At 45.8% G+C, this 27,837-nt stretch overlaps 1 protein-coding gene across 2 annotated transcripts in view; it reads left to right on the top strand.

The window, feature by feature from the left end:
• lmbrd1 (LMBR1 domain containing 1) overlaps positions 1-27,837 on the top strand; it is a 136,585-nt gene that overhangs the window by 48,017 nt on the left and 60,731 nt on the right. For both annotated transcript variants that reach the window (XM_056291954.1, XM_056291955.1), the window contains exons 6-7: positions 2,604-2,692; positions 21,822-21,895. In XM_056291954.1, coding sequence (XP_056147929.1) covers positions 2,604-2,692; positions 21,822-21,895 — 163 coding nt within the window. The remainder of the gene's footprint in view (positions 1-2,603; positions 2,693-21,821; positions 21,896-27,837) is intronic.

The following is a 27,837-nucleotide window of genomic DNA, read 5'->3' as shown; positions in this document are numbered from 1 at the left end:
ACGAGCACGAGCCCCACACAGCAACAGAAAACGACCACGTCACAATCTTATGGGACACGCCAGTACAGACAGATTGTGAGATGAAGGCCAACAGACCAGACATCATCATCAAGAACACAAAAGAAACAAGCCGCCTACTCATCGACACGTCCATCCCGACTGAAAGGAGCACCGCAGTAAAAGTAACTGAAAAACTGTCCAAATATAAAGACCCTGAAATCCACACTGAAAGAATGTGGGGAATGAAAACCACAACACTACCAGTAGTGATAGGAGCCCTGGGACTTGTAAAAAAAAAAAAAAAAGGGGGATGGAGAAATACACCCAACAGATCCCGGGTACCATCAGAACACAAGAACTACAGAAGATGGCGCTACTTGGAACATCTCACATCCTAAGAAAGGTACCACCCATCAAATAGACTCCTACCTCATTCTAACCCGAGGCCCAAGGAATGGACCCGCCCGCTTATTATGTTGTATTACGGCATGAAGTTAAAGGACATTTGTATAATAATAATAATAATAGTAATAATATATGTGGAATAAGAAATAATGGTTGGCTGATTTCAGCCAATCTGGCCGACTACTTCCATGAAGCGGTGCTACTGTTGGGCAGTCACGTCTAAAGGCGAGTGCTTCAACGCCGTCATTACAGTTTCAGAAATCTCGACACCGTGTCGTGCCTCCGTCGGTGGGGGCCATGGCACATTTCAAGACCGGTTTCCTCACACTTACTCTTCCTCCTTCCTTCCTCCATTTTGTTACGTGGTAAACCAGTTCTGATCAGCTGCGTTGACGGAAGCCTTCTGGTCCTTGTTTTGGTCCAAAGATTTTTGAGACACACGAGTGTTCATCGTTTGTGTTCCTAGTTGAGTCTTTTTTTTTAATCTTTGGATACGTCTTGGGCTTTTCCTGATGAGTTTTATTTTGCTTCGTAATGCGTCTGTTGTGTAGAGCTGGTGTGTGCAGATGTATATCCCCTTCACCTGCTTTGTGGCTCATGAACACTACCAAGGATGCTTACTCTGTTCTCATTGTTTTTGGTTGGTTTAAAAGATTTTAATATCTTGGGCGGCATGGTGGTGCAGTGGTTAGTGCTGTCACCTCACAGCCCTTTTTGAGCAACATTTATTGTGATGATGGGTTTTCAGGAATGAAATGGGAGTGACAGGGAGGTGTCGGACAGGATACAATGCAGAGGAGAAGGATGGGGAGTGAGAATAAGTGACAAAAACAAAACAACTGTTGTAGATTCAGACCCGGCAGCATGGTGGCGCAGTGGGTAGCGTGGTCACCTCACAGTAAGAAGGTCATGGATTCGAGCCCCGGAGTACCTCAGCTTTGGGGGTCGTCCCGGGTCGTCCTCTGTGTGGAGTTTGCGTGTTCCCCCCGTGTCTGCGTGGGTTTCCTCCCACAGTCCAAAGACGTGTAGGTCAGGTGAATCACTGTACTAAATTGTCCCGTGTATGTGTGTGTGTATGTGTGTGTGGGGGGTGGGGGGTGGGGGGGGCCCTGTGATGGCCTGGCAGCCTGTCCAGGATGTCTCCCCGCCTACTGCCTCGTGACTGCTGGGGTGGGCTCTGACATCCCCGCGGCCCTGAGAGCAGGATAGGTGGTTTGGATAATGGATGGATAATGGATGGATTCAGCCCCACACAATAACTTGATATTATTAGGCATCCCAGGTAGAGTGGCGGTCTATTCCGTTGCCTACCAACACAGGGGTCAGCGGTTCGAGTCCCCGTGTTACCTCCGGCTTGGTCAGGTGTCCCCACAGACACAACTGGCCGTGTCTGCGGGTGGGAAGCCGGATGTGGGTTTGTGTCCTAGTCGCTGCACTAGTGCCTCCTCTGGTTGGTCGGGCCGCCTGTTCGGTGGGGAGGGGGAACTGGGGGGAATAGGGCGATCTCCCACGTGCTACGTCCCCCTGGTGAAACTCCTCACTGTCAGGTGAAAAGAAGTGGTTGGTGACTCCACATGTATGGGAGGAGGCATGTGGTGGTCTGCAGCCCTCCCCGGATCAGCAGAGGGGGTGGAGCAGAGACCAGGACGGCTCAGAAGAGTGCGGTAGTTGGCCGGGTACAACTGGGGAGAAAAACGGGGAAAGAAATTTAAAAAAAAACCCCACAAAACTTGATGTTATGAATGAAATAACTGCTCTCACCCACCCCCCCCCCCTTCCCTGCAGCCAAGCCTGCTTTCTGTCTGTGTGCTGAACCAGAACGTTGAGGCGTGGGGTGTACCCGTGTAAGATATATGCCCGGGCTACTGAACTCTTTCTCTAAAGGTGGAAAAAATTGTCAGTGTTTGAAAATAATGATGAAAGAAGACAGAAAGAGTAAATGAGACATGTTTGATGGCCTCGGACCTTTTGAATAACCAGTAATTAGGAGGAAGTCACTTTGTGAGATAACGAGGATGAAGACTTAATTACAGGGAAGGCACATCACATGTGTGGCAGATGGTGCCTCATAACAGACAGACTGGTCTATGAAGAAAACTTGTTACCTAACAGCGTCTTCATTTATTAGAAGACTGTTTAAGGTGGCTGATAACAAAAAGGAAGTAAAAAATTAATTCTTGCTGTTTGTTTTCTTTCAGAGCTTTCGTTCCGCTTCAACCCCCACCTGGTCAGAACTCCACCCAGTGGGAGAAAGTACAGTACCTGTTTGAAGAGCTGGGGAGCAGCCGTGAGTATACATGCTGTGTGGACAGGATGTGTGATGCGTGTTTACACAGAGGCTTGTCACACGGCCTTTTAAAGGCAGGAACATTCCGCCATTAATCCACCTCGCCGGTCTGTGTAGAAGGTATGACGACGGAAGGGGTTGGGGGGGGGTCACTGTTGTTTCGCTGTTAAACCGGCAGTGGAGGGAGTCATAAAGCTGAATCGACGTCTTTTTAAAAGGGGCAGCCGAGGCTGTTGTGTCACACGCCGTGACGCCTCTGCCTCCAGAACGCCAGCGTGCTGTGTAAAATCACACACCGGGGCACGATTGTGCCACCTTTGTTTGGTTCGGTGTGAAAAAAGAAAGCCGGCGTAAGGACGAAATCTTCATAACGCTGTAATTGCAGGAGCTCTTTGTAAAAACACCTCAGTTATAAGAGGATGTAATGAGTACTTGACGAGAGGGTGGAACTGCAGCATGATTCACCATACCAGGTCGGTTATGGTGTATTCTAGAAAGAAAGAAAGACACTCATCGTAAGCGAGCATACAACGAAATACATCCTCTACATTTAACCCATCCTAGGGTATCGGAGAAGTGGGCAGCTGCCGTGCAGCGCCCAAGGACCAGCTCCAGCCCTTTTAAGGCTGTGACACGCCAGGCCGACAGTCGGTGAGCGTCTGTGGCCCTAGTTTTTGCGGTGTGTCCTGCACCGTTGGCACTAGTCGGACCCCTGCCGGCAGCTTTTCGGCTGATTCAGCATGTTGAATCAGCGGCGGAGCCCGTCGGTGAGAGAGATCATTCTGACTGGCTCTTCAGCTTAGAGAATCAGAGCACGAGAAGAGAAATGGAAGTTATAAAAGCAAGTACACGACGAAGTCAGGAGGCCACACACAGATGGCTCTTCTCATTTTTCATCTTCATCTCACCTGAACACTTCAAAAAGCTAATATTTTCACAATGACATGGCAGTCTGGACTGAACCAAGGGCTGACAACACCAGCACCATCTGCAGCTTTTTATCAGACGTATTCTCGATCAGAAGTAGCTATAGTGCCACACCGTCTGTAGTGATTAGAAGCAGCTATATACCACACCATCTGTAGTGATTAGAAGTAGCTATATTGCCACACCATCTGTAGTGATTAGAGGTAGCTATAGTGCCACACCATCTGTAGTGATTAGAAGCAGCTATATTACCACACCGTCTGTAGTCATTAGAAGTAGCTATATTACCACACCGTCTGTACTGATTAGAAGTAGCTATATACCACACCATCTGTAGTGATTAGAGGTAGCTATAGTGCCACACCATCTGTAGTGATTAGAGGTAGCTATAGTGCCACACCATCTGTAGTGATTAGAAGTAGCTATATTACCACACCGTCTGTACTGATTAGAAGTAGCTATATACCACACCATCTGTAGTGATTAGAGGTAGCTATAGTGCCACACCATCTGTAGTGATTAGAGGTAGCTATAGTGCCACACCATCTGTAGTGATTAGAAGCAGCTATATACCACACCATCTGTAGTGATTAGAGGTAGCTATAGTGCCACACCATCTGTAGTGATTAGAAGCAGCTATATACAACACCGTCTGTAGTGATTAGAAGTAGCTATAGTGCCACACCATCTGTAGTGATTAGAAGCAGCTATATTACCACACCATCTGTAGTGATTAGAAGCAGCTATATTACCACACCATCTGTAGTGATTAGAGGTAGCTATATTACCACACCGTCTGTAGTCATTAGAAGTAGCTATAGTGCCACACCATCTGTAGTGATTAGAAGCAGCTATATACCACACCATCTGTAGTGATTAGAAGTAGCTATATTACCACACCGTCTGTACTGATTAGAAGTAGCTATATTACCACACCGTCTGTAGTGATTAGAAGTAGCTGTATTACCACACCGTCTGTAGTGATTAGAAGTAGCTATATACCACACCGTCTGTAGTGATTAGAGGTAGCTATAGTGCCACACCATCTGTAGTGATTAGAAGCAGCTATATACCACACCATCTGTAGTGATTAGAAGTAGCTATATTGCCACACCGTCTGTAGTGATTAGAGGTAGCTATAGTGCCACACCATCTGTAGTGATTAGAAGCAGCTATATTACCACACCGTCTGTAGTCATTAGAAGTAGCTATATTACCACACCGTCTGTACTGATTAGAAGTAGCTATATACCACACCATCTGTAGTGATTAGAGGTAGCTATAGTGCCACACCATCTGTAGTGATTAGAGGTAGCTATAGTGCCACACCATCTGTAGTGATTAGAAGCAGCTATATACCACACCATCTGTAGTGATTAGAGGTAGCTATAGTGCCACACCATCTGTAGTGATTAGAAGCAGCTATATTACCACACCATCTGTAGTGATTAGAAGCAGCTATATTACCACACCATCTGTAGTGATTAGAGGTAGCTATATTACCACACCGTCTGTAGTCATTAGAAGTAGCTATAGTGCCACACCATCTGTAGTGATTAGAAGCAGCTATATACCACACCATCTGTAGTGATTTGAAGTAGCTATATACCACACCGTCTGTAGTGATTAGAAGTAGCTATATTACCACACTGTCTGTACTGATTAGAAGTAGCTATATTATCACACTGTCTGTAGTGATTAGAGGTAGCTATATACCACACCGTCTGTAGTGATTAGAGGTAGCTATATTACCACACCGTCTGTAGTGATTAGAGGTAGCTATATTACCACACCGTCTGTAGTGATTAGAGGTAGCTATATTACCACACCGTCTGTAGTGAGCGACAGTTGAGTGAAAATTGTAAGCAAACGCTTCTTTGTTTACGGTTTGTATATCCGCAGTCCTGGATCTTGTGGTTTCAAATTTTGAATGATGAATACAGGCTACCGCCTCCTGCTGGTATGGAGAGTTATTTCCTCTCGCGCAGGTGCAGATCGTACATGCTAGTGGGCCTTTGGCTGTAGTCTTGGCGGTGTGTTCAAGTGCTACTTTTTGGCCCAGATGCAGGCGATGTGAGGTGACGCAACAGTCAGCCTTCGTCGCCGCTAGTTCTCTGATGCTGGTTTGGTGTGTCTGGGTCCTTAGCCATGCCTCGGTCAGCGGCACAGACAGGAGCATTAACCCTAACATGCATGTCTTTGATGGTGGGAGGAAACTGGAGCACCTGGTGGAAACATGGGGAGAAGAATCCATGTTAGGGACTATGCATTGATATCTTTGCATTTGTGCAATCGTTCATTTATTTGTGCCTTCATTCAGCAGTCCCTCACATGCAATAATGCTGCTGATTGCATTTTAATGAATTAAAGCTATGGGTCCAGGGTAGGAGGGTAAGAAAACATCGATACACTGGAGTATCGTGATATTATCTTTTGTGATACTGTATCGATTCTCAAAACTACTATATCGATTTTTAACTGTTTACATGTAAAGGTTCATGACAAACGTTTTGTGTTGTGTGTAACCCCACGATCACTCGATAAGTGTTGTAATCTATCTCCAGCCATCTGACTCTTCCACTCCAACCCACCAACGTAAACAGAGACAGGAAGTAGCATAAGCACAAAGAACAGGCGATATATCGCTTTTGTTACAGTATCGCAACATATGGCGATATATTGAATCGTAACCCCTGTGTCGTGATACGTATCGTATCGCCAGATTTTCACCAATACACAGCCGTAGTCCAGGGTGTCTCCTTGCCTGCAGCCCTGTGACTGCTGGGATAGGCTCCAACATCCCCGCGACCCTGAGAGCAGGATAAGCAGTTTGGATAATGTATGGATGGATATATACCATTTTTGTGAACATTTCTTTACATTCAGATAGATATCAATAAATGAAATACTCTGAGAAAAAAAAATCCAGTCTCTGGCTGCCAAAGACCGTGTAATCAGCCTGAATCTAACAAGGAATGTCCACTGGCAAGAGAATTTCACTTGTGAAGTTGGCCTCTCATTCATTCTCGGCTGAGCCGGAAGGCAAAGCTCTCAGTTTACCAGTCAGTCTTCGTTACGACCCTCAACTATGGTCATGAGCTTTTGGTAGTGACTGAAAGGGTGAGATCACGGATACAAGCGGCTGAAATTAGTTTCTTCCGTAGGGTGTCTGGGCTCAGCCTTAGAGATAGGGTGAGGAGCTTGGACATCCGGAGGGAGCTCGGAGTAGAGCCGCTGCTCCTTCGCGTCGAAAGGAGCCAGTTGAAGTGGTTCGGGCATCTGATCAGGATGCCTCCTGGGCGCTTCCCTTTGGAGGTTTACCAGGCACTTCCAACTGGGAGGAGACCCTGGGATAGACCCAGAACTCGCTGGAGGGACTACATGTCCAATCTGGCCTGGGAACGCCCTGGGATCCCCCAGGAGGAGCTGGATGGCATTGCTGGGGAGAGGGACGTCTGGAATGCCCTACTTAGCTTGCTGCCACCGCGACCCAACCCGGGAGAAGTGGCTGAAGATGAGATGAGATGAGATGAGAGGAGGTTCAGAAAGGCTGTTTCAAACTGAAAATTATCCCCAAAAAGGTCACGACAAAGCCCAGACTCTGCACAGGTACAACACATACTGCTGTTGTATGGCCAAAGTAACGACAGTGTTGGGCCAAACATTAAGCGGTAAAGATTTTTAAAGGATTTTTCTTCAGTTAAAGGATGTGGACAGTCTTTCAGGTTCAGCTTTCTATCTAATAATTCATATTTTTTATATTTTGTGTATATAACCAACAGTTACGCACAAACATTTGTATTTTTAAGGGTATTTTTGGTTTGCAGTGGAAAAAATCACGTTTTTGTTTTTTACATGAGTGTACAGTATAACCTTCTTATAGGAGATGTACCATCTACATCAAGCAGTGTGAACGGTGTGGCTTCACGTGTTTGCTGCAGTAACACTAGAGTGTAAATAATTTCTCTGTGTATTCTGGCTTTGTTACTGGATCAGAGGACAATGCTCATGCTAATGTTCATATGGGGGTTGCTCCAAATGTACAGTCTTAACCCTCGTTTGGCCTTTTGCCATTGGGGATAAGGGAGGAAGTATACCCATCTGCCACACTTTACTGTGGTGGACCCCTGCATGCGCTTCCTAACCCTCCTCCCTTGGCACAAGGGGAATGTTTGTGAGCTGCGGTGAAAGAAATGTGAAGATCATCCCTTTTCTAATTCCCCGTCTCCTTCCTCTCCAGATGGGAGGTTAATTGAGCAAAGGGAGGGCACTTTTGCTAACTAAGCCTCCCGACCGCTGTGCTGCGACTGTTCATTTAGGACGCCGCACGTTAAATTGGCTGACCGCTGCATTCTTTACTATACTTCACTGATGCCTGGATGCACCCAGGATCACATGCACTGATAAACTCACAAGATGTGTGTTCTCGCAGTGAGAAGAAAATGGGAATTCTGGAAACACCTAGGGTCCATCCAACCATCCATCCATCCATCCATCCATCCATCCATCCATCCATCCATCCATCCATCCATCCATCCAGCCATCAGTTATCTGAATCGTTTATCCTGCTCTCAGGGTCGCAGGGATGCTGGAGCCTATCCCAGTAGTCATTGGGTGACAGGCGGGGAGACACACTGGACAGGCCGCCAGGCCATCACACACACACACACACCTAGGAGCAATTTAGTACAGTCCATTCACCTGACCTACATGTCTTTGGACTGTGGGAGGAAACCGGAGCCCCCGGAGGAAACCCACACAGACACGGGGAGAACATGCAAACTCCACACAGAGGACGACCCGGGACGACCCCCAAGGTTGGACTACCCCGGGGGCTCAAACCCAGGACCTTCTTGCTGTGAGGCGACTGCACTAACCACTGCACCACCGTGCCACCCACTTTGGGTCCAATATACCATATTTATACGGTACAACCCGGAAAAATGTGAAGTACTGGGGGAACTGAAGGGAAGTGGCACACATCTTGTGTTTAAATGTAGATTGGAACATCTGTGTCATCCATCATCGTAAGATAAAGCGATCCACAAGTGACACAATGTCCATCAAACAGACAGAATAGTACAAAGTATTTTGTGACTCTAGACTTACTCTGGATTTGAGCGTTCAGTAGAATTAGTTAGTTTTGCTTATCCCATTCATTTTATTTATCTCATTAAAGCTGAAATCTGTGGTTTCCCCAATCTGTCCATCCCTCTGGCAGCGAGAAAAGCTAACGGCACGGTGACAGCAGAGTGGTGCAGTGGTTAGTGCTTTCGCCTCACAGCAAGAAGGTCCTGTGTTCGAACCGCAGGGTTCTTGGGGTGACCTTGGAGGTCATCCCAGGTCGTCCTCTGTGTGGAGTTTGCATGTTGTCCCCGTGTCTGCGGTGGGTTTTCTCCGGGTGCTCGGGTTTCCCCCACCATCAAAAAGACATGCATGTTAGGGTTTATAATCCTGTCTGTGCCCCTGAGCAAGACACGGCAAGAGGAACTGGAGTTGGTCCCCGGGTGCTGCATGGCGGCTGCCCACTGCTCCTGATGGGTTAAATGCAGAGCGTAATTTCCCTACGGGGCCCAATAAAGTATCTCAAAATTAAAAAATAAATAGATAAAAAAAACAAAAAACAAAACAAGGTGTAGCAGCCATTGTGGCTGGTGTGCCACAAAGCTCAGCAGAAAACAGTTCCCATCCCTGTAAAAATGACATGCTGTGATCAAAACTAACACAGTCTAATGTATTACAAACTACGTCACACCATGGGAACACTTTCCCTACTTCAGTATGGATTGTAGTATCGGTGGATTAGCTGTCCGACAGAATCATCCACGCACACGTCATGTTTCAGCCTTTTTCCTGCTTGAGGAAAATGTGGGAACGTGTTCGCTGCTCTTCATCGTACTCAGTCAAAAATGTCAACAGCGGGGTATGAAGAGTGTCTCCAACCATGGTAAAGATGCCAGTTAGTATTATACGTATAGTCTGACTCAGTGGTCCAGACGGATAAAAGATTGATGCAGCAATGGAGAACAATCCCACATTTCTGCTTTAACACAAGAGCTTGTCAATATTACCTTTGACACCTATATTGGCCATAACATGTATGTGTGTGTGTGTGTATATGTATATATATATATATATATATATATATATAAAGAAAGAGAGAGAGAGTTTTAAAAGAATGGCTGTATAACTGGATAGTCCATAAATCCCAATTCAAGTAGAAGACTCCCCCAACAGTTACCTTGAAAAAGCCCTTAAGGGGCGTCCGGGCAGTGTAGCGGTCTATTCCGTTGCCTACCAACATGGGAATCGGCGGTTCGAATCCCTGCGTTACCTCCACCTTGGTGAGTCGTCTCTACAGACACAATTGGCTGTGTCTGCGGGTGGGAAGCTGGACGTGAGTACATGCCCTGGTCACTGCACTAGCGCCTCCTCTGATTGGTCGGACTGCCTGTTCGGGGGGGAGGGGGAACTGGGGGGAATAGCGTGATCTCCCACGTGCTACGTCCCCCTGGTGAAACTCCTCACTGTCAGGTGAAAAGAAGCGGCTGGTGACTCCACATGTATGGGAGGAGGCATGTGGTAGTCTGCAGCCCTCCCTGGATTAGCAGAGGGGGTGGAGCGGAGACCGGGACGGCTCAGAGAGTGGGGTAATTGGCCGGGTACAATTGGGGAGAAAAAAAAGGGGGGGGGGGCACTTAAATATGACATGAATTCTTAGTTTTTCCAGAGAAGGGCTAAGTGGCTGGTAATGAAACACTGGTGGTTATGGCCAGCTGCAGGTGGCGTTGCACACTTACTCTCACAAACGGGGTTTGGTGTGTAACCATTCTCTTGATGCCCCCAAGACTTTGCTGTAAATCAGAATGACCCTGTCCAGTAACGTTCAGATGTGTCTGCTGCTGTAATCAGCTGGAAAGATCAGCTGGTTTTCTCAGGGCCATCCTTGTGGCGTGTGCGTGTGTGTCTTAACGTGCTGCTGTGTGTATTTGCATCCCGCTGCATTTTGGGGGAAATTGGGCTGGTTGACCTTCAGTTAGCGGGTAGTGCGGTAAGCCTAAATCTTCCACTGCTGTAGACCAATCATGAAACCTCTCCACTCTCAAGCCTCTTAACCCGCACGAGAGAAAGGCTTCTGAAATCCACAGTAATCCAATGATAGCCTGCAGATATTCTGTAACCTGCTGTCAGAGAAGCACTGTCCTTGAGGAGGTCTTAAAGCTGACACAGTTCTGATATCCAGTCCTCTGCTGGACTCTCGCTGCTCTGAAGATGCACCAGACATTCTTATGATTGTGAAACCACAGATTATTTTTTTTTTGTGTGTTAATGCATTTTAAGACTTGTTAAAATAAAAGGGGCTGATGTAGAATATCCCCCATTGCAGCGTCAGACTGGATTTCAGAGCGATAGCTCACCGGTGTCCAGTTTCCATAACGAGTAGTGGCTGTCTCTCACCGTTACGTACACGCTAAAGAGAGTCAGAGGTCCTGTTTGCACAATTAAAATTGTCGAGCGCAGTATCAGCCCGTTAAGATGCTTGTAATTAGTATTTAAATTTCCCATTTATATGCCATGTGAGAAGTTTGGTGGCTTCGCCCACTTCTGACATCTTATTCGAGAGAGACCAAGCCGTAGAATAATGAATGACAGTGGCTTAAGGCAGGGACGCTACCAATCTTTAGCACTGTTCAAATGTTGAGAATGAAAAGGGTTTAAAACCAAGGCATTAATAGGTTTTTTTTTCCCAGCTCATTTCTAAAATGTTCTTTTTTCTCCTTGTACAAAGAGCCTTGCTAGTACACTGGGTCCCGAGGGGTGAGAAAGTTTCTTCAGAGCCTACAGTGTATTAAACAGTTGGTAACAATACCACATTTATTCCAGCTGGTGAACTGCACAAATGTATGCAGGTGTGCTTTATTCTGTGCAAATACCAGTTTCAAAGCAACATTTCCTGAAACATTGTACCAGAGTTCCTTCCTCATTTGTGACCGAAATAGATCGTTTAAACTTTAAAAAGAAGAGAAAGTACAGTATGGCTGTATGCACAGTACTTTTTGTTATGCAAGAAAACAGAACCATCCACACACTGATTTGACGGTTTCATATTAAGTACAGAAAACATTCCCCTGTTTTTTCCTCAACAGGGGCCAAATTTCACCACAGACGTTTCATTTTTATCTATCTATCTATCTATCTATCTATCTATCTATCTATCTATCTATCTATCTATCTATCTATCTATCTATCTATCTATCTATCTATCTATCTATCTATCTATCTATCTATCTATTTATTTATTTACTTATTTACTTACTTACTTATTTTGGGGGGCCCCCCCTTTCCCTAATTGTACTTGACCAATTACCCCACTCTTCCGAGCCGGCCCGGTAGCTGCTCCATCCCCTCTAATGAGCCGGGGAGGGCTGCAGACTACCATATGCCTCCTCCCATACATGTGGAGTCACCAGCCGCTTCTTTTCACCTGACAGTGAGGAGTTTCACCAGGGGGCTGTAGCAAACAGGCCCTCCCCGACCGACCAGAGGAGGCGCTAGTGCAGCGACCCACATCCGGCCTCCCACCTGCAGACACAGCCAATTGTGTCTGTAGGGACACCCAACCGAGCCGGAGGTAACACGGGGATTTGAACCAGCGATCCCTGTGTTAGTAGGCAACGGAATATGTTTATTTCATGTTTGTGGGAGCTGCTCATTATTTTGCAGTAATGTGCCGTTTTGAACATCATTTCCCTTCAAAAATAGCGAAAGTCTAAAAGTTTGCCAATTTGCTAAAATAAAGAATCTGATACCAGGTGCTTGATGTCCCATGCACTGTAATAAAATGTTATGGATGTTCTTTAAAATATACCTATTTAAACCCACTGTGGAGCATATAGTTTTCCGCTGAATGGCTTTCAAGTTTGTTTTAAATATGCATCAATAAATAACTCATGAAGGTGCCGTGTGGCTGTTAAGGTGCTCCTGTTCCAGTGATATTATGAGGGGGATACTGAACGGAAGAAAGTGCTGCTCCAGTGCCATACTGCTCTGCTACCACTAAATTCAGCCTCCTATTCAGACTGTTGAGTATAACAATGGTTTATAAAGTGAATCATAATTTCCTCTCATTGTTTTCTATATCCCCCGCCCAACATCATATAAAATATACCCATTTGTTTTTTTCTCTCCCCATAAAGGAGCTGCAGAAAGGTACTTGTCCGCTCCTGTTGCAGTTACTGCATCCGAGTTTAAGCTGAACAGCCATATTTCATATTAGAGAAATGTGTTCTACTTCCTTATTTATTCAGAAATCTGACTGGGAGAATGATTTGGGATGGGACATAACAGAGGACCAGTGGGAAGACACCTTGAAGAATGTACATACAGCATCAGTATGCATTAGGCATGGGCTAATTCACTTCAAGGTACTACATCGTCTTCATTATTCCAAAGTAAGACTTGCCAAAATACTATATCCTAATGTAGACTCTATTTGGGTTGGCGACATGCATGGGCACACGTCCATGAATACTGGGATGGCATCCAGCGTTTTACCTGTGCCCCCGTCCATAGGGTTAGTGGTTGTGTCAGGAGGGGCAGCCGACGTGGAATTTTGTCAAGTCATTATGTGGATTGACAAGACCATACTGGATCGGTCGAGGCCCAGGTTAACAACGACCGCCATTGGTGCTGTGCCCTCACGGAGTACTGATGGAAACTGTAAAATCCACTGTGTAAAGTCCCCGAGAAACGGGGAACGAGCCGAAAGAAGAAGAAGAAAACTCTATTTGGGACCAATGTAGGAAGCTTCCTGCTACTCTGACACACATGTTCTGGCTCTGTCCTAAATTATCTAAATATGGGCGTCCGGATAGCGTAGCCGTCTATTCCGTTGCCTACAACACGGGGATCACTGGTTCGGATCCCCGTATTACCTCCGGCTTGGTCGGGCGCCCCTATAGATACAATTGGCCGTGTCTGCGGGTGGGAAGCCGGATGTGGGTATGTGTCCTGGTCGCTGCACTAGCGCCTCCGCTGGTCGGTCAGGGTGCCTGTTTGGGGGGGAGGGGGAACTGGGGGTAATTGCGTGATCCTTCCACGCGCTACGTCCCCCTGGTGAAACTCCTCGGTGTCAGGTGAAAAGAAGCAGCTGGTGACTCCACATGTATCAGAGGAGGCATGTGGTAGTCTGCAGAGGGGGTGGAGCAGTGACCGGGACGGCTCGGAAGCGTGGGGTAATTTGCCGGGTACAATTGGAGAGAAAAAAAAGATTATCTAAATACTGGAAATGTATTTTCTAAACTCTATCAGATGTTTTGGGGCAGATAATGGAACCTGATCCTTTGATTGGCATATTTGGTGACCCGGTAGAGGATAGTCCTCTTAGAGGAGCTAATTACACAATTGCAACCTTTATAATGTTGTTAGCGCGCAGGCTAATTCTCCTATACAGGAGAACCCCACAGCCTCCCAGTGATATTTTATGGTTGAGAGATATCTAACAGCACTTAAACTAGAGGAGCTCAGGTTTATACATCGTGGTCCGTCTCCTCATACTTGCAGACCTACACTCATTGTCATTACTTTTGGATGCACCGCATCAACAAATCTCTTCGTATTGAATTCTTGAGCTACTTGCAGAACTTCAACTTGCTTTTAATCCTGTCAAGTTTTTATTTGTCCTTTTCGCTCTTATTGTTTGTAAAACACAAATGTTATTTACATTGAACTAACCTGTTAAACTGAAAACCAATTAACACAATTAAAAAAAAAAGGTTTCTATGCCCTGAGATTTCTCTCCTTTGCAGCTATTTTCCCAGCATTCAGCAGCCATCGCAGCGAGAGCTGGGGAACTGGTGGTTCAGATAGCAGGGGACAGGAGACAATTTCGTCCTTATTTTTGTTTAACCTTAGCCACACAGGGTATGACTTGTCATTTTGCCATTTTAGATAAAGTTCAAAAAAATCACATTTTGCAGGTTAACGTCACTGTCCAAACTTGCCTTAGAACTGTTATTTGTCTGGCATGGCTGTATTTATTCTTTCCTGTATCTCTTTCCTGCCTGCCCACTGTCTCTTTACATTGCTTGGATTCACACTGTGGCGGAACTGGGTCAGTACTATATAGAATATCAATGACAAACTGGCCTGTTTACTAGCTCCGTTTGAAGAGCCTCTAGCAATGTGAGCAAATTCCAATTTCTTGGTGTCCTGGCCTGTATGGCCAACCGGTGGGGGCTGGCTTGAGATCAAATGATAAAGTCACAATTAAATGACAGCTTCAGCTGTAGCTCTGCAGAAATACTTCTGCAGAGGTGAAGTGTGTCTATATTTTGTTGGTTAAATTTCATGTTTTTATTCTCTTTGTTGCCTGAATCTACCAACAAGAGCCCCATTTTTGGTGACAACACACAGAATTTTGAAGCACAGATTATACCCAGGGGACGCGACACCTAGTCTGTACGGGTTACCTAAGATACTTAAACAGGATGTGCCATTACGGCCTATTGTTTGTATGATTAACTCAGTGACCTGTAACATCTCTAAGGTTCTGGCATCTGCTCTTAACTCGTTGGTAGGCAGGAGTGAACATCACATCCAGAACACTGTGGATTTTGTGGATATGGTGAGCAGCATCCCTATGCAGGCGGATGAAACAATGGCGGGGGTGGCACGGTGGTGCAGTGGTTAGTGCAGTCGCCTCTCAGCAGGAAGGTCCTGGTTTCGAACCCCGGGGTAGTTCAACCTTGGGGGTCGTCTCGGGTCGTCCTCTGTGTGGAGTTTGCATGTTCTCCCCGTGTTTGTGTGGGTTTCCTCCGGGTGCTCCGGTTTCCTCCCACAGTCCAAAGACATGTAGGTCAGGTGAATCAGCCGTACTAAATTGTCTCTAGGTGTGAATGTGTCGGCCCTGTGATGGACTGGTGGCCGGTCCAGGGTGTCGCCCTGCCTGCCACCCAATAACTGCTAGGATGGGCTCCAGCATCCCGTGACCCGAATTTGGATGGATGAAACAATGGTCTCTTATGATGTTACATCTCTCTTCACGTTTGTTCCTGTTGATGAAGCAGTGGAGGTAGTCCGTATGAAATTACAAAACGACCCCACCCTTAGCAACAGGACCAGCCTTAACACTGACCAAGTGTGTCTGCTCCTGAAGCTGTGTCTTCAGTCCACGTACTTCACACACAGGGGGCAGTACTACAGGCAGAACCATGGGTGTGCTATGGGTTCCCCAGCCTCACTTTAGTGGCCAACTTGTATATGGAGGAAGTGGAAAAGAGGGCTCGGATGTCCTATCCAGGGACACCACCTAGCCACTGTCCAGATAACACATATTGACTACAGTGTCAAAGTTATATTTGAGAACATGTTAACTCCTATCCAGAATCCCAAAATTGTATGTCTCAGAAGAAGTCTTCTTTACTTGTTGATGGGGAAGTGCTGATGCTTGTCCACGTTCAGCAAACAGTCAAGCACAAGTTTCTCAAACATGCAGAGATATGTCATCATGATTGATCTCAGACATAGATTGTCTTACCTCAAATAGCGTCATCAACATTGGCTGCATCTCTGTTCTGTGTACTGAGGCAAAAATGCATCCAAAGAAGAAGACCCCCCCCCCCTCACAAGATTCAAGTTTTGGAGCTGTTTGTATGGGCATCGTTATTCTAGTTTCTTCACATTGACTAACTCCAGGGGTGTACCAACTGATAAGTAGTACACTTATCAGTTGGTACACTGATAAGTGATTTTGTAATTTTACTGTAGTGGTACCATCTATCCATCCATCCATCCATTATCCAAACCACTTATCCTGATCTCAGGGTCCGCCAGTCCATCACAGGGCCCACACACACACACACACACACACACACATTCACATCTAGGGACAATTTAGTACAATAAAATAATTTCAAATATTCTATTGCCTACCAACAGGGGATCGCCGGTTCGAATCCCCGTGTTACCTCCGGCTTGGTCGGGCGTCCCTACAGACCCAATTGGCCGTGTCTGCAGGTGGGAAGCCAGATGTGGGTATGTGTCCTGGTCGCTGTACTAGCGCCTCCTCTGGTCGGTTGGGACGCCTGTTCAGGTAGGAGGGAGAACAGGAGGGAATAGCGTGATCCTCCCATGCGCTACGTCCCCTTGGTGAAACTCCTCATTGTCAGGTGAAAAGATGCAGCTGGTGACTCCGCATGTATGGGAGGAGGCATGTGGTAGTCTGCAGCCCCCCCCCAGATTGCCGGATTTTTAGCCCTCATTTCATTTTTAACATGTGCCTGCACATTGTTTTTAATGACAATAAATTGAATTGAATTGAATTGCCAGAGGGGGTGGAGCAGAGACTGGGACGGCTCGGAAGAGTGGGGTAATTGGCCAAGTGCAATGGATGAGAAAAAGGGGCAAACTCTTTTTAATTAAACCATTAAGTAATTAGAATAATAAATAGAAATGATAAAATAAAATGATGATAAATAAAATAATAAATAAACAATAATAAAATAAAATAATAGAAATTTTTAATAAAGTAATTTTCCGAATGTAAGACCATACCTGCCTTATTGTAGTGGTTTTGCAAAAACTATAAAATGTCAAACAAATGTCAAAGTGTAGTGGCGCATTACCTGTATTTTATACCCACTAGTCGTGTATTGCATCGATGGGTTTTCTTCTCAAGTCATCCATCCTTTTCTTAGCACCAGACACACTGCTCCAGCGTGCCAACTACAGTTCAGTGCAATTAACGGAGGATAAATCCACAATCCTTGTTTTGAGGAAAGAGGGGAAAAAGACACTGCACAGTTGAGCCACATCTAACATGATGCATCAGCGATCCATCATAGTGAATCTGAGTGGTCAGCTTAGAAATAAAACCATTTGGTTTTATTGCCGAGTCCTCTCTTTGTGCTCGCTTTGCTTTGTGTGTGCCATGAGCTGACTACTAGTAGTAATGGCTTTGTTACAGAAAGTAGCACAGTCGAAAATGATCCTAACAATTCATTAAAAAACAAAAAACAAACAAACCCAAAACTATAGATTTTTCAAATGACTTCTCATTGTCACTAAAATAGACTGCTGGAGCATCACGTTAGCTCTGGCTGAACTGTGGGTTTTTTGGGGGGTTTTTTTGTGCACTGAACAAGTATTCGTCCCCCAGTTGGGCTATGGATGGCAGGTTGCAGCAGTTTTTCCAGTATGAAGAAAAGGATGGATGAGTGAAAATTAAACCTACAAATGTACTACAGTGTAAAATTGAGATTGACTTAAAAAAATACAAACTATTGCTTTAATCCTGTAGTTACATTTACCTGCAAAAAGGCAAACAGGAGCCATGTCATCACCATCAGCGAAGGTTGAATCAGTTCATCTGGGTACAAGGTTTACTCACAGTATAAACTTTGTGTCCACATGAGCTGATTCAACCTTCTTTGATTTTCTTAACTGGATTATTGAGCACGCATCAAGACATTATCGACAGTAATATTAAAGTAGCCCTGTGTGATGGCCTGGCGGACTGTCCAGGGTGTCTCCCCGCCTGCCGCCCAGTGACTGCTGGGATAGGCTCCAGCATCCCTGCCACCCTGAGAGCAGGATAAGCGGTTCAGATAATGGATGGATGGATGGAATATTAAAGTAATATTAGTATTCCGCTTCTGGTGTCAGAAGGTGGCGGCACGAATTCGCGTTTGCAGCGGCCTCACCCAGTACTGTTTTGTCTTCGTTTGACGGCTGGGAGAGCTGGCGCTGGATCGGCTGGGAGAGCAGGGCAGGTTAAGCTAACTGCTGCTAGCCCATGCAGACCGGCAGTTCTGACAGTCATCTTGGCTGGCGTTTGTTCCCTTGGACAGTGATTTTTTTTTTGTTTAGTTTGGATATACTATGTGTGTTAGTTTGGGTATGTGTGTTCTTGTCAGTTTTGGGTGTGTTTTTGTCTTTGTGTTGTACTGCCGTGGGCTGGGGGAAACGGCATTTCGTTTCATTTCATGTTCGCAAGTGCATGAAATGAAATGACAAATAAAGTGTTCCTGATTCCTGGGCCCTAAAGGACATAATATAGTTGTTACTTTTCCAACCCTGTGACGTGCTCTTTTTCTGCCGGTGATGCTCATGTGGCCTCTGGTGCAGATATAAATGTCCCGTCCCTACACTGCACTGCTGCTGTCTACTCCTCGGGTCATCTGAGTCCTTCCTGGAAGCTCACTAATGCAGAGAGATTTCCTTGTCTCCATATCTGCATGGCGATATCGTGACACAGAGAGGCGGAGTGCTCGGGCTAAAGGAGCTCTTTAATAAACACCTCTCTGTACAGGCCTCCTCCATGGACACATGCCTGGAGGGCTATGTGCTCGGCAAGATAAGAGCCGCCTCATTCCCGTACTACTGGAATCGAGGCTGTGCAGATGTGGAGCACTGCTGATAATGGACAAAATTCCATCCGTCTAATCCCCGGAAAATCTACTCAAGACACCAAGCGGAGAGGAAGCAAGCACCTATCCCCAGTCTTTGTGCAGAGTTCACAAACAGAATGCTCTCCATACAAAACACGGCGCTATTGTCTCCCTTTACCAAGCCTGCCGATTAACAAAACACAGCAAGATCACAAAGAAACTCTGGGGAAAGGGAAACACCTATTCAAATGTTAATATTTATCATAGCCATAGCTGACTTGGAACATTTTTACCAACAATGCAACAGAGAGCATATATAATTTAGCTCGATTTTCCCCGTGTTCTGCTGTCTCTATGAAGGAGTGATAAATGTTATAAACTGCTCAAACTTCACATGTAAGTCGTGAGATGTTCATATTCTACTTTAAATGTCACTCCCAAGGAGAAAGGTTAGCAGTTCCTCATGCTTGCATGCGGGTAAAGAGAGGCACCTATGCCCATGCTGACAGGTGGGCTGAGCGCCACTTACTGTTGTCTTGTGGGGGTCTGTGAATAACCACTTAAGGAGTGCTCTGTAGCTCTCACGTGAAAGCCCGTGGCAGGTGGGGATCTGACAGGGGAGCGGGACGATCAGTCTCTTCATCAATCCCTGTCTTCTGGCTCCGGTTTTGACAGCTGCTGTGACACATTCGGTGGCCTTTGCCTGATGGGTGGTCTCCTTTCTACCTCAATCAAAGGTGACACGCATCAAGTCAGCCTAGAGTGAAAGAACCAGATGTTAATATAATTTGCATGTGGTATTTCTGAAATGGCAGGAATATAACGAGGGGACGAGGCATCATGCATCCAAAACACATTAGATGGTAGGTGGTCTTGTATTTGTTTGCCCAGTTACACTCAAAAATAATTTAAGCAAAACTATACATGGATTAGTTTTGCTAACTTTGCGTATTAAATCATTTTATCGAAGAGCATATCTGTTTTCCCGATGACACCCGAGAACCTGAGCTGACCTGACGGTTCACATGCAAGCCTCATAAAGCTGGAAACGGATCCTCATCAATCCAGCAAATACAGCAAACATAGCAAATAAATATTGCAAGCCATGGCAACGACAAGGCCCTGAAGAGCTTCTCTGGTCTCCTGGATAACTGTATGTTTGCTGCCAGCTGATCACGCTGTGACCCCAACAAGACTCACTGTTACCCCAACAAGACCTCTGTTACCCCAACAAGACTTCTGTTCTCAGTAACATTCCCTACACTGGCTGTGAGAGTGTGTTGTTAACAGCAGCTACCTAGTTAAATCTTCCAGTGCTGCCAGGGCAATGTTCACACTCTTTTCCAAAGAACACCTTTTCTTGCTTTAACCTGGTGTCGCATCAAAAAAATAATAGTGAATAAATAAATTATATATATATATATATATGTGTGTGTGTGTGTGTGTGTGTGTGTGTGTATATATATATATATATATTTGCAGTATATTACTCTTCTTTTTTCCCCCCCTTTTTTCTTCCCAATTGTATCTGGCCAATTATCCCGCTCTTTTTGAGCCGTCCCGGTCGCTCCTCCACCCCCTCTGCCGATCTGGGGGGTGCCCTGACTGACCAGAGGAGGTGCTACTGCAGCGATCAAGACACATAGGCACATCCGGCTTCTCACCTGCAGACACGGCCAATTGTGTCTGTAGGGACACCCAACCAAGCCGGAGGTAACACGGGGGATTCAGCCCGGCAATCCCGTGTTGGTAGGCAACGGAACAGACCGCTACGCTACCCGGATGGCCAGTGTATTGCACTTCTTAATGACCTTTTTCTCCCACTAGCAAAGCTTTTCCTATTTCCTACAATCTCCCTTATGGAGAAATATTTACGGCAGTTGTGCAAAACACGGTAAATGCAATGCTTTGTCAGGTGTGTTTGCCTCGGCAGTGCGACGTGTTTACCAGCCAGCAGGTGTGCTAGCTGCTATCGCCTGCCTCGCATGTGCAGTCGAACTCTGAACCGCATTAAGCTCACCTCATCTTACATAAAACCTCTTACACATAATATGTCTGGGGTCGTTTCCGCCTTATACTCTGAGGCTCTTGCAAATATATAAACATGGGCACTTAAGATGTAAACAAAATTGGCATGCTGCACAATGTAATCACGCTACGTACTTATTACACGTCAGTGAGTATGAGTAGTGTAGGAGTTTCCGACGCAGCCGATTAGTGTTCAGACCCGCTGCAGCAGGTGGATGTGACCTGCTGCAGCAGGTGGATGTGCCAGACAGAATAGAAATCTACGAGCAGGGGGAACATCCCCTATGTGCATGGGTGAATGCCCCTACTTTCGTCCCTCTCTTACACGTGTAAAGTGTGCTGCTGTTTTTTATGTACAAATATGGTGTGTTAGTAAAGTTCCGGGGGAAAAAAATATCAAAGCGTTTACTGATGACTGCGTTCTTTAACATCTGAATTTCAGCGAGTCATTTATTCTGAAAACATGTAAAGTTTAATGCAAATTAAAAAAAAAAAATCTGTCTAAATTTAGTTTTCTCTCGGTCCAGTAAATGTTGAGACCCTTTAAAAGCAAATTTGCGTCATGGCCTTTGAGCGACATCTCGGAACAAGAATGTGCAACAACTAGAAAAAAAGAAAAACCAAACAAACAAAGGTCGGCTCTCTGAAGGGATGCAGCTACCTCCCTTGAGTTACAACAAAAGCAAGCTTTTATTGTCTGCCACACACAGGCGTCAGAGTGCATCAGTGTTCTTTGTCAGAGGTTATCACACGATCTCTAATGGCTTTGCTCTCTCCACCTGCAGATGGTCTTCCCGCTCTATCGTTCTCCATCAGCTCGCTGACCTTGATTGGCATGCTGGCAGTGATCACTTACACGGTGAGTGGGGACCTGAAATGGGTTGCTGATGTGGCTTCATGTGCTTGGCGGGGCTAAATTTGCACATGAAACAAGAGTCATCATCCAAGGGGATGATTTCCAAATGTTACCGGCCCAGTTGCTTAATGGGACACGGTCTCCTTTTTGTTCACTCGCAGAGTTCATTTAACCTACAAAACTTGGTTACGCACCCTTGAAGACGTAATTGAAAAGACAGGGTCTCTTCTTGGTCCTTTGTCAGACACAAGTAGGGCCTTTTCTTTCGGTCGAATGGGGTCTTTTTTTTGTAAGACATGACATCTAGGTGACTCATATATTATTACAACACCAGTGACATTTGTATGACTTCATACTAATTGCACTTACCTTGAGGTAGTTTTTTCTTTTTTTGGGGGGGGGGGTAGAAATAGGTACATTCAACAGAGATGCACTGAGTGATGGAGTGGCCTTTCAGTATTAGTAATGCCTTGTGTTTTTAGTGCCGTAACATTCAATTCCTCAGACTGCTGTCTTTCACTTGGGTGCCCAAGACTCCCGTGATGAATACGCACCCTCCACCCTCCTTATCTATTCCTCTTTGAATATATACGTAGATATACCTCAGTTTCCGTTAATATATGCTTGTGTTTTGAGTCCCTCAGCGGTCTACAGTTTTTCATTCTCCTCTAGTTAAGAAAAATGGACTCTGCTGTAACACTCGTTCGTTAATGTTGTCCATTTTTCACCGCTGTTATCATGGTAACTAGACTGTGAACGTTCCCTGGAGGAAGTGGCTGAAGTGTCAGGGTGGGAATAACACAGACTAGTGCCTACTGGGGGGGAAAAAAGTGAACAAACCAGTGTGTCAAGCCAAGGAGGGAAAGTAAGAGTGACAGCCAGCCCTGATCTGTAGCAGTTCCTGTCAAGCTCGGAGAGGCCCATTTGACAAATTGCACAACAATTGAACGGCGGAGTTGCTAATGAATAATACACGACCCAATGCGGTAAATTGCAGAAAACGGTCTCCCTTTAGGACCTCTAAACCATGTCAGTTGAGATTTGGCCCACTGTTCCCTCACTTTGCAGCTCACAGCTCTTTAAAGAGCGGATAATTACCCAGCGAGTCCCGAGGATGGAAATTTGCTCAGGTTTGCATTGACCCCATGTTGTTCTGGACTCGGCAAGGGCCCCGTGGAAATCACGACTCCTAGTGTTCCTTTGTTTTTGATGTTCCGTGTTTTGATGGATTCAATCAAAGAAATAAGCCTTATGCAAGAAAACGGCATCTGGGGTCCCTTTCTCTTTCTCCTCTTTCTCTTTCTCCTCTTTCTCTCTTTCTTTCTTCTTTCTCCTCTTTCTCTCTTTCTTTCTTCTTTCTCCTCTTTCTCTCTTTCTTTCTTCTTTCTTTCTTTCTTTCTTTCTTTCTTTCTTTCTTTCTTTCTTTCTTTCTTTCTTTCTTTCTTTCTCTCCCTCTCACTGACACTCAAACACCTCCTCACGCATACAGAACTCCTTTTTTATCTCAGTCGCATCCTTTCATGTACTATATTCACTTTTCCCTCTCAACCCTATCTGTAAGCTGCAAACCCCTTCTCGGTGGCACCCTACCCGGTTTAGCCATATTTGTAAAGGGGCCGGATGATTTATCATTCTTTGCTGTGTGCTTATACTGGGCATGATTAACCTAATGGAATCTAAGTGACGGGCTCCGTATGCAGCAGGAATGTTTTCCATGACTTCTGGGTTAATTTATCACCGCTCTTCGTACGGCGCGAGCTACTCAGCCTTAATTCGAACAACTCCCGGGGATGTAAACCGCCCATAATGTTGTAGCCTGGTGCACTTCGGCTAAATGCACGAGTAAGCAAATTCTGTTCCTCGCCGTTTCTCTACCAGTATCACACTGTGTTGCAAGGGAATTAATATTAAACCCAAGTGAAAGGAAAATTGACTCATTTTCTTGTAGTTAGAGCCCTGCCTGTCTTGTCTTTTTGTTTGAATATGAAGGATGAATCCATTGAAAAATTCAAATGCATAAAGTTATCGTGGGTCAAAAGTAGGACAAGGCAGGAAATTCACTTCTGATGGGTGTACTTTTTCCCTGTCAGTGTTCCTACACAGATTGTTGAGTCTTCGCAGTCCTGCAGCAGCAGCTGTAGTAACTCAGATGTGTGCAACTGCATAACAGCCAAACCGCCTTTCAGATGTTTTCTCCCTGTTTATATTAGCTGAGCAACTTCAGCTTCTTGCACAGGTTGGACAAATCTGGAATTTCAAACAATGCTCAGCCTTGTTGTAGTAACTTATTACCTCTATCAGTCATCAGATAGCCACTGCTCTACAGACAATTTATTTATCTATTTAAGATCAAGTTTGAATCCTCAGCAATATTCCCACTGGTGAAAACTTGGGATTTAAATCAGAAATAATCTCAGGGCCACAGCAGTCGTTTTTTTTTGGTTTTTTTTTACTTATATTTATTGGATTTTGCATTTTACAAATCACAGAATCAACATATGAAATAAATCCAGTATTATCCCCATCCCTCCCGTGCTCCCTAACATGTCTCCACCCCCCCCCCAACATCCTCCGAAATGACATCAAGTACAAATAAATATACGACAGATATACAACGACCTCATTTACATAAACACAGACAAGGGAGGAAGTAAAAAAAAAAAAATAATGCAGCCATTTTCAATATCTTTTTAAACGAATTCTTAATTAGACTGCTTCAGTTCTGCTCCAACCAGGAACAGTGGTTTTAACTATTTGCTGCAACATGGTTCATGTTGCGGTGGCCTCATTCATTTAGGCCTGATTCAGACCGACCGAAGCAGAGTACGATGCAGCACAAGTCGGGGTTTACATGCCCCTCTCTGTTGAGTCCCTCTGGCTTGTTCAATCAATATCTTTGCTGCTGCACAGTACAAAGAGCAGTTTTTGCACTTGGGAGTGAAAAGGAGTCGTATGTTGCATAAGAAACTATATTGCCTCCTCCTTTCGCAGCATGTTGGTTTTCTAACACTGACTTTACACCAGAGAGATGCACATGTATCGGAGGAGGCATGTGGTAGTCTGCAGCCCTCCCTGGATCGGCAGAGGAGGTGGAGCAGCGGCCGGGACGACTCGGGGGAATGGGGTAATTGGCCGGGTACAATTGGGGCGAAAAAAGGGGGTAAAAAATAGTACTGTATGCCTCGTGTGAGCCAGGGTGCAAGCATCACCGTCAGCACTGCAGCGACAGCGGCCGGCTCAGCGAGTCAGGCAACACATTGTGAGTTGTGACTGAACAGAACCGAAATGGGATTGGAACGAACTGCTGCGATATGTTTGAAAGTTTATTGATTGGTTGTCGACGGATCTTGATTAGCTCGTAGTGCCGGCAATAAACAGACGCTGCCAGATTTATATGCATGCAGGATTTAGCAGTTAGTGGCAGCGTAGGGAACATTAACTCCTGGTAGAAACAGGAGTTGGAACCAGAATCCCAATTATAAACTGTCCATTAGCTGAGACATTTACAGGTACAAGGAATTTAAGTTTGAGGTGTGCTCACATACAAAACCTTCTGGTCTTGAAAGTAAGGTTTTGAAAAGCACAGTTGTGCAGGAAGGGGCAGGGCTGAGGGAATGTGCGGAGTGACTGATAGCAGGAGGACTTCTCAGACATCTGAATTGTTTTCGAGTCAAAGTGCACCTATTCACCCAGTCTGCGTAGTGTTGAATTCTTGGATGTAATTAGCATTTTAATAAGGTTTGAGTTATTTCAATGAGCAAATTCAGTGAATATGAGAATTTTGTTTCGCCATTTCAAACTACAATGGACACACACTATCTGCCCCCCACCCCGTTTGTGTTGTATCTCTCAAAGAATTTTACTGGTCACATCTCAAGGACAGACAACACACAATTACTGTCATTATTCATGCTTTCCATGTGTGTGTGTGTGTGTGTGTGTGGGGGGAGGGGGGGCACGCTTTTTTTGTGTGTCTTAAGCTCAGTTCCATTTACAGGGTTCGTGGGTCACCTTCAACTGTACTTTGCCTTGTACATCCATTCCAAGTCCTTTCTTGCATTTTGAATGCCTTGTGAGTTAATCAATCCTGTTTTTCCCCCAAGAGAAAATCCTTCTCATTTAACTATAATCTTCCCACACTGCTTCTGGTGTGGGAAGATGGCGGCGCGAATTTGCGTGTGCAGCGGCCTCACCCAGTACCGTCCATGCGGTGTCTTTGTCCACGTCCGTGTCTAAGTTTTGTCTTTGTTTGATGGCTGAGAGAGCTGGCGCTGGATCGGCAGGGAGAGCGGGGCAGGCTAAGCTAACTGCTAGCCCATGCAGACCAGCAGTTCTGAGAACACCGAGGGCGGTCTGGCGGCGGCCTCACCTGGCGTTGACTGGTGTTTTTGATGTCGTCGTGAGGCGTGCGGGGAGTTGTGTCGAGGGAGACGGCTGGGAGAGCTTGGCCTGCTTTGTCTGGTGGGCCCAGGGACCGTGGCCCCTGCCTGGAGCTGCACCCGAGGAGGAAATGCTGAGGGCGGTCTGACAGGACACAGACGTGGAGCTAAGCTAACTGCTAGCCCATGAAGACCGGCAGTTCTGACAGTCATCCTGGCTGGCGTTGGTTCCCTTGGACAGTGATTTTTTGTTTAGTTTGGATATATGTGTTAGTTTGGGTATGTGTGGTGTTGTAGTTTTTGGATGTGTTTTTGTCTTTGTGTTGCACTGCTGTGGGCTGGGGGGAAACGGCATTTCATTTCATTTCATGTGTGCAAGTGCATGAAGTGAAATGACAAATTAAGTGTTCCTGGTTCCTGATATAATCAGCATTGCATTTGGCATTTAAGATGTCGTTCCTGTGAACTAGTGGCGCAGGCACTTTTTCGTGCAACTGGAATGTTTTCATATGCATGTTATCTTTGTGTCACCTCCCACTCTGTGTCCAGTTTACATAGAGCTGATTACATGAACCGCCTCTGGCCGATCTGCAGCTGCATGCATCGTGTGAGCTCCTTTGGCTTGATTTAAAAGCTTGGCCAGCACATTGACTTATAGCCCTCGTGGCTCTGTCCCACGCACCTGCCTTTCTCTTGGTCTTAAATTGCCAGTCTTAAGATGCTGATGCTGAATGAAAAAGTTGAAGAGATTAATGCGTGCCGATCTAATCACGGTCCACAAGATTGGCTTGGGAAGATGGGGCCCAGAATGAATCAGACGGGCACTATACACTGATGAGCCAAATCATTATGACCACCAGCCTAATATGCTGTTGGTTTGCCGTGTGCTGCCAAAACACCACCGACCCGCCGAGCCATGGACTCTACAAGACCCCTGAAGGTTTGGTATCTGGAACCAAAACGTTAGCAGCAGATCCTTTGAGTCCTGTAAGTTGCAAGTTGGAGCCGCCGTAGATCGGACTTGTCAGTCCAGCACATCCCACAGATAATCAGATTGGGTCCTGGAGAATTTGGAGGCCAGGACAACACTTTGAACACGTCATCATGTTCCTCAAACCATCCCCAAACAATGTGTGCAGTGTGGCAGGGTGCGTTATCCTGCTGAAAGAGGCCACTGCCATCAGGGAATACCATTGCCATGAAGGGTGTACCTGGTCTGCAATGATGTTTAGATAGGTGATATGTGTCAAACTGACATCCATATGAATGGCCGGACCCAGGGTTTCTCAGCAGAACATTGCCCAGAGCATCACACTGCCGCCATCAGCTTGTCAACGTCCCACAGTGCATCCTGGTGCCATCACTTCCACAGGTAAACGGTGCACACATACATGGCCATCCATGTGATGTAAAAGAAAACAGGACTCATTGGAACAGGCGACCTTCTTCCACTGCTCCAAGGTTCAGTTTTGACACTCACGTGCCCATTGTGGGCACTTTGGACTGTGTACAGGGGTCATCATGGGCACTCTGATTGGTCTGCAGCTATTCAGTCCCATACGATGC

The sequence above is a fragment of the Lampris incognitus genome, chromosome 13, assembly GCF_029633865.1.
Source record: "Lampris incognitus isolate fLamInc1 chromosome 13, fLamInc1.hap2, whole genome shotgun sequence".
NCBI lineage: Eukaryota > Metazoa > Chordata > Actinopteri > Lampriformes > Lampridae > Lampris > Lampris incognitus.
The sequence above is the reverse complement of the archived record's forward strand: the minus strand, read 5'-3'. Positions and strand labels throughout refer to the sequence as shown.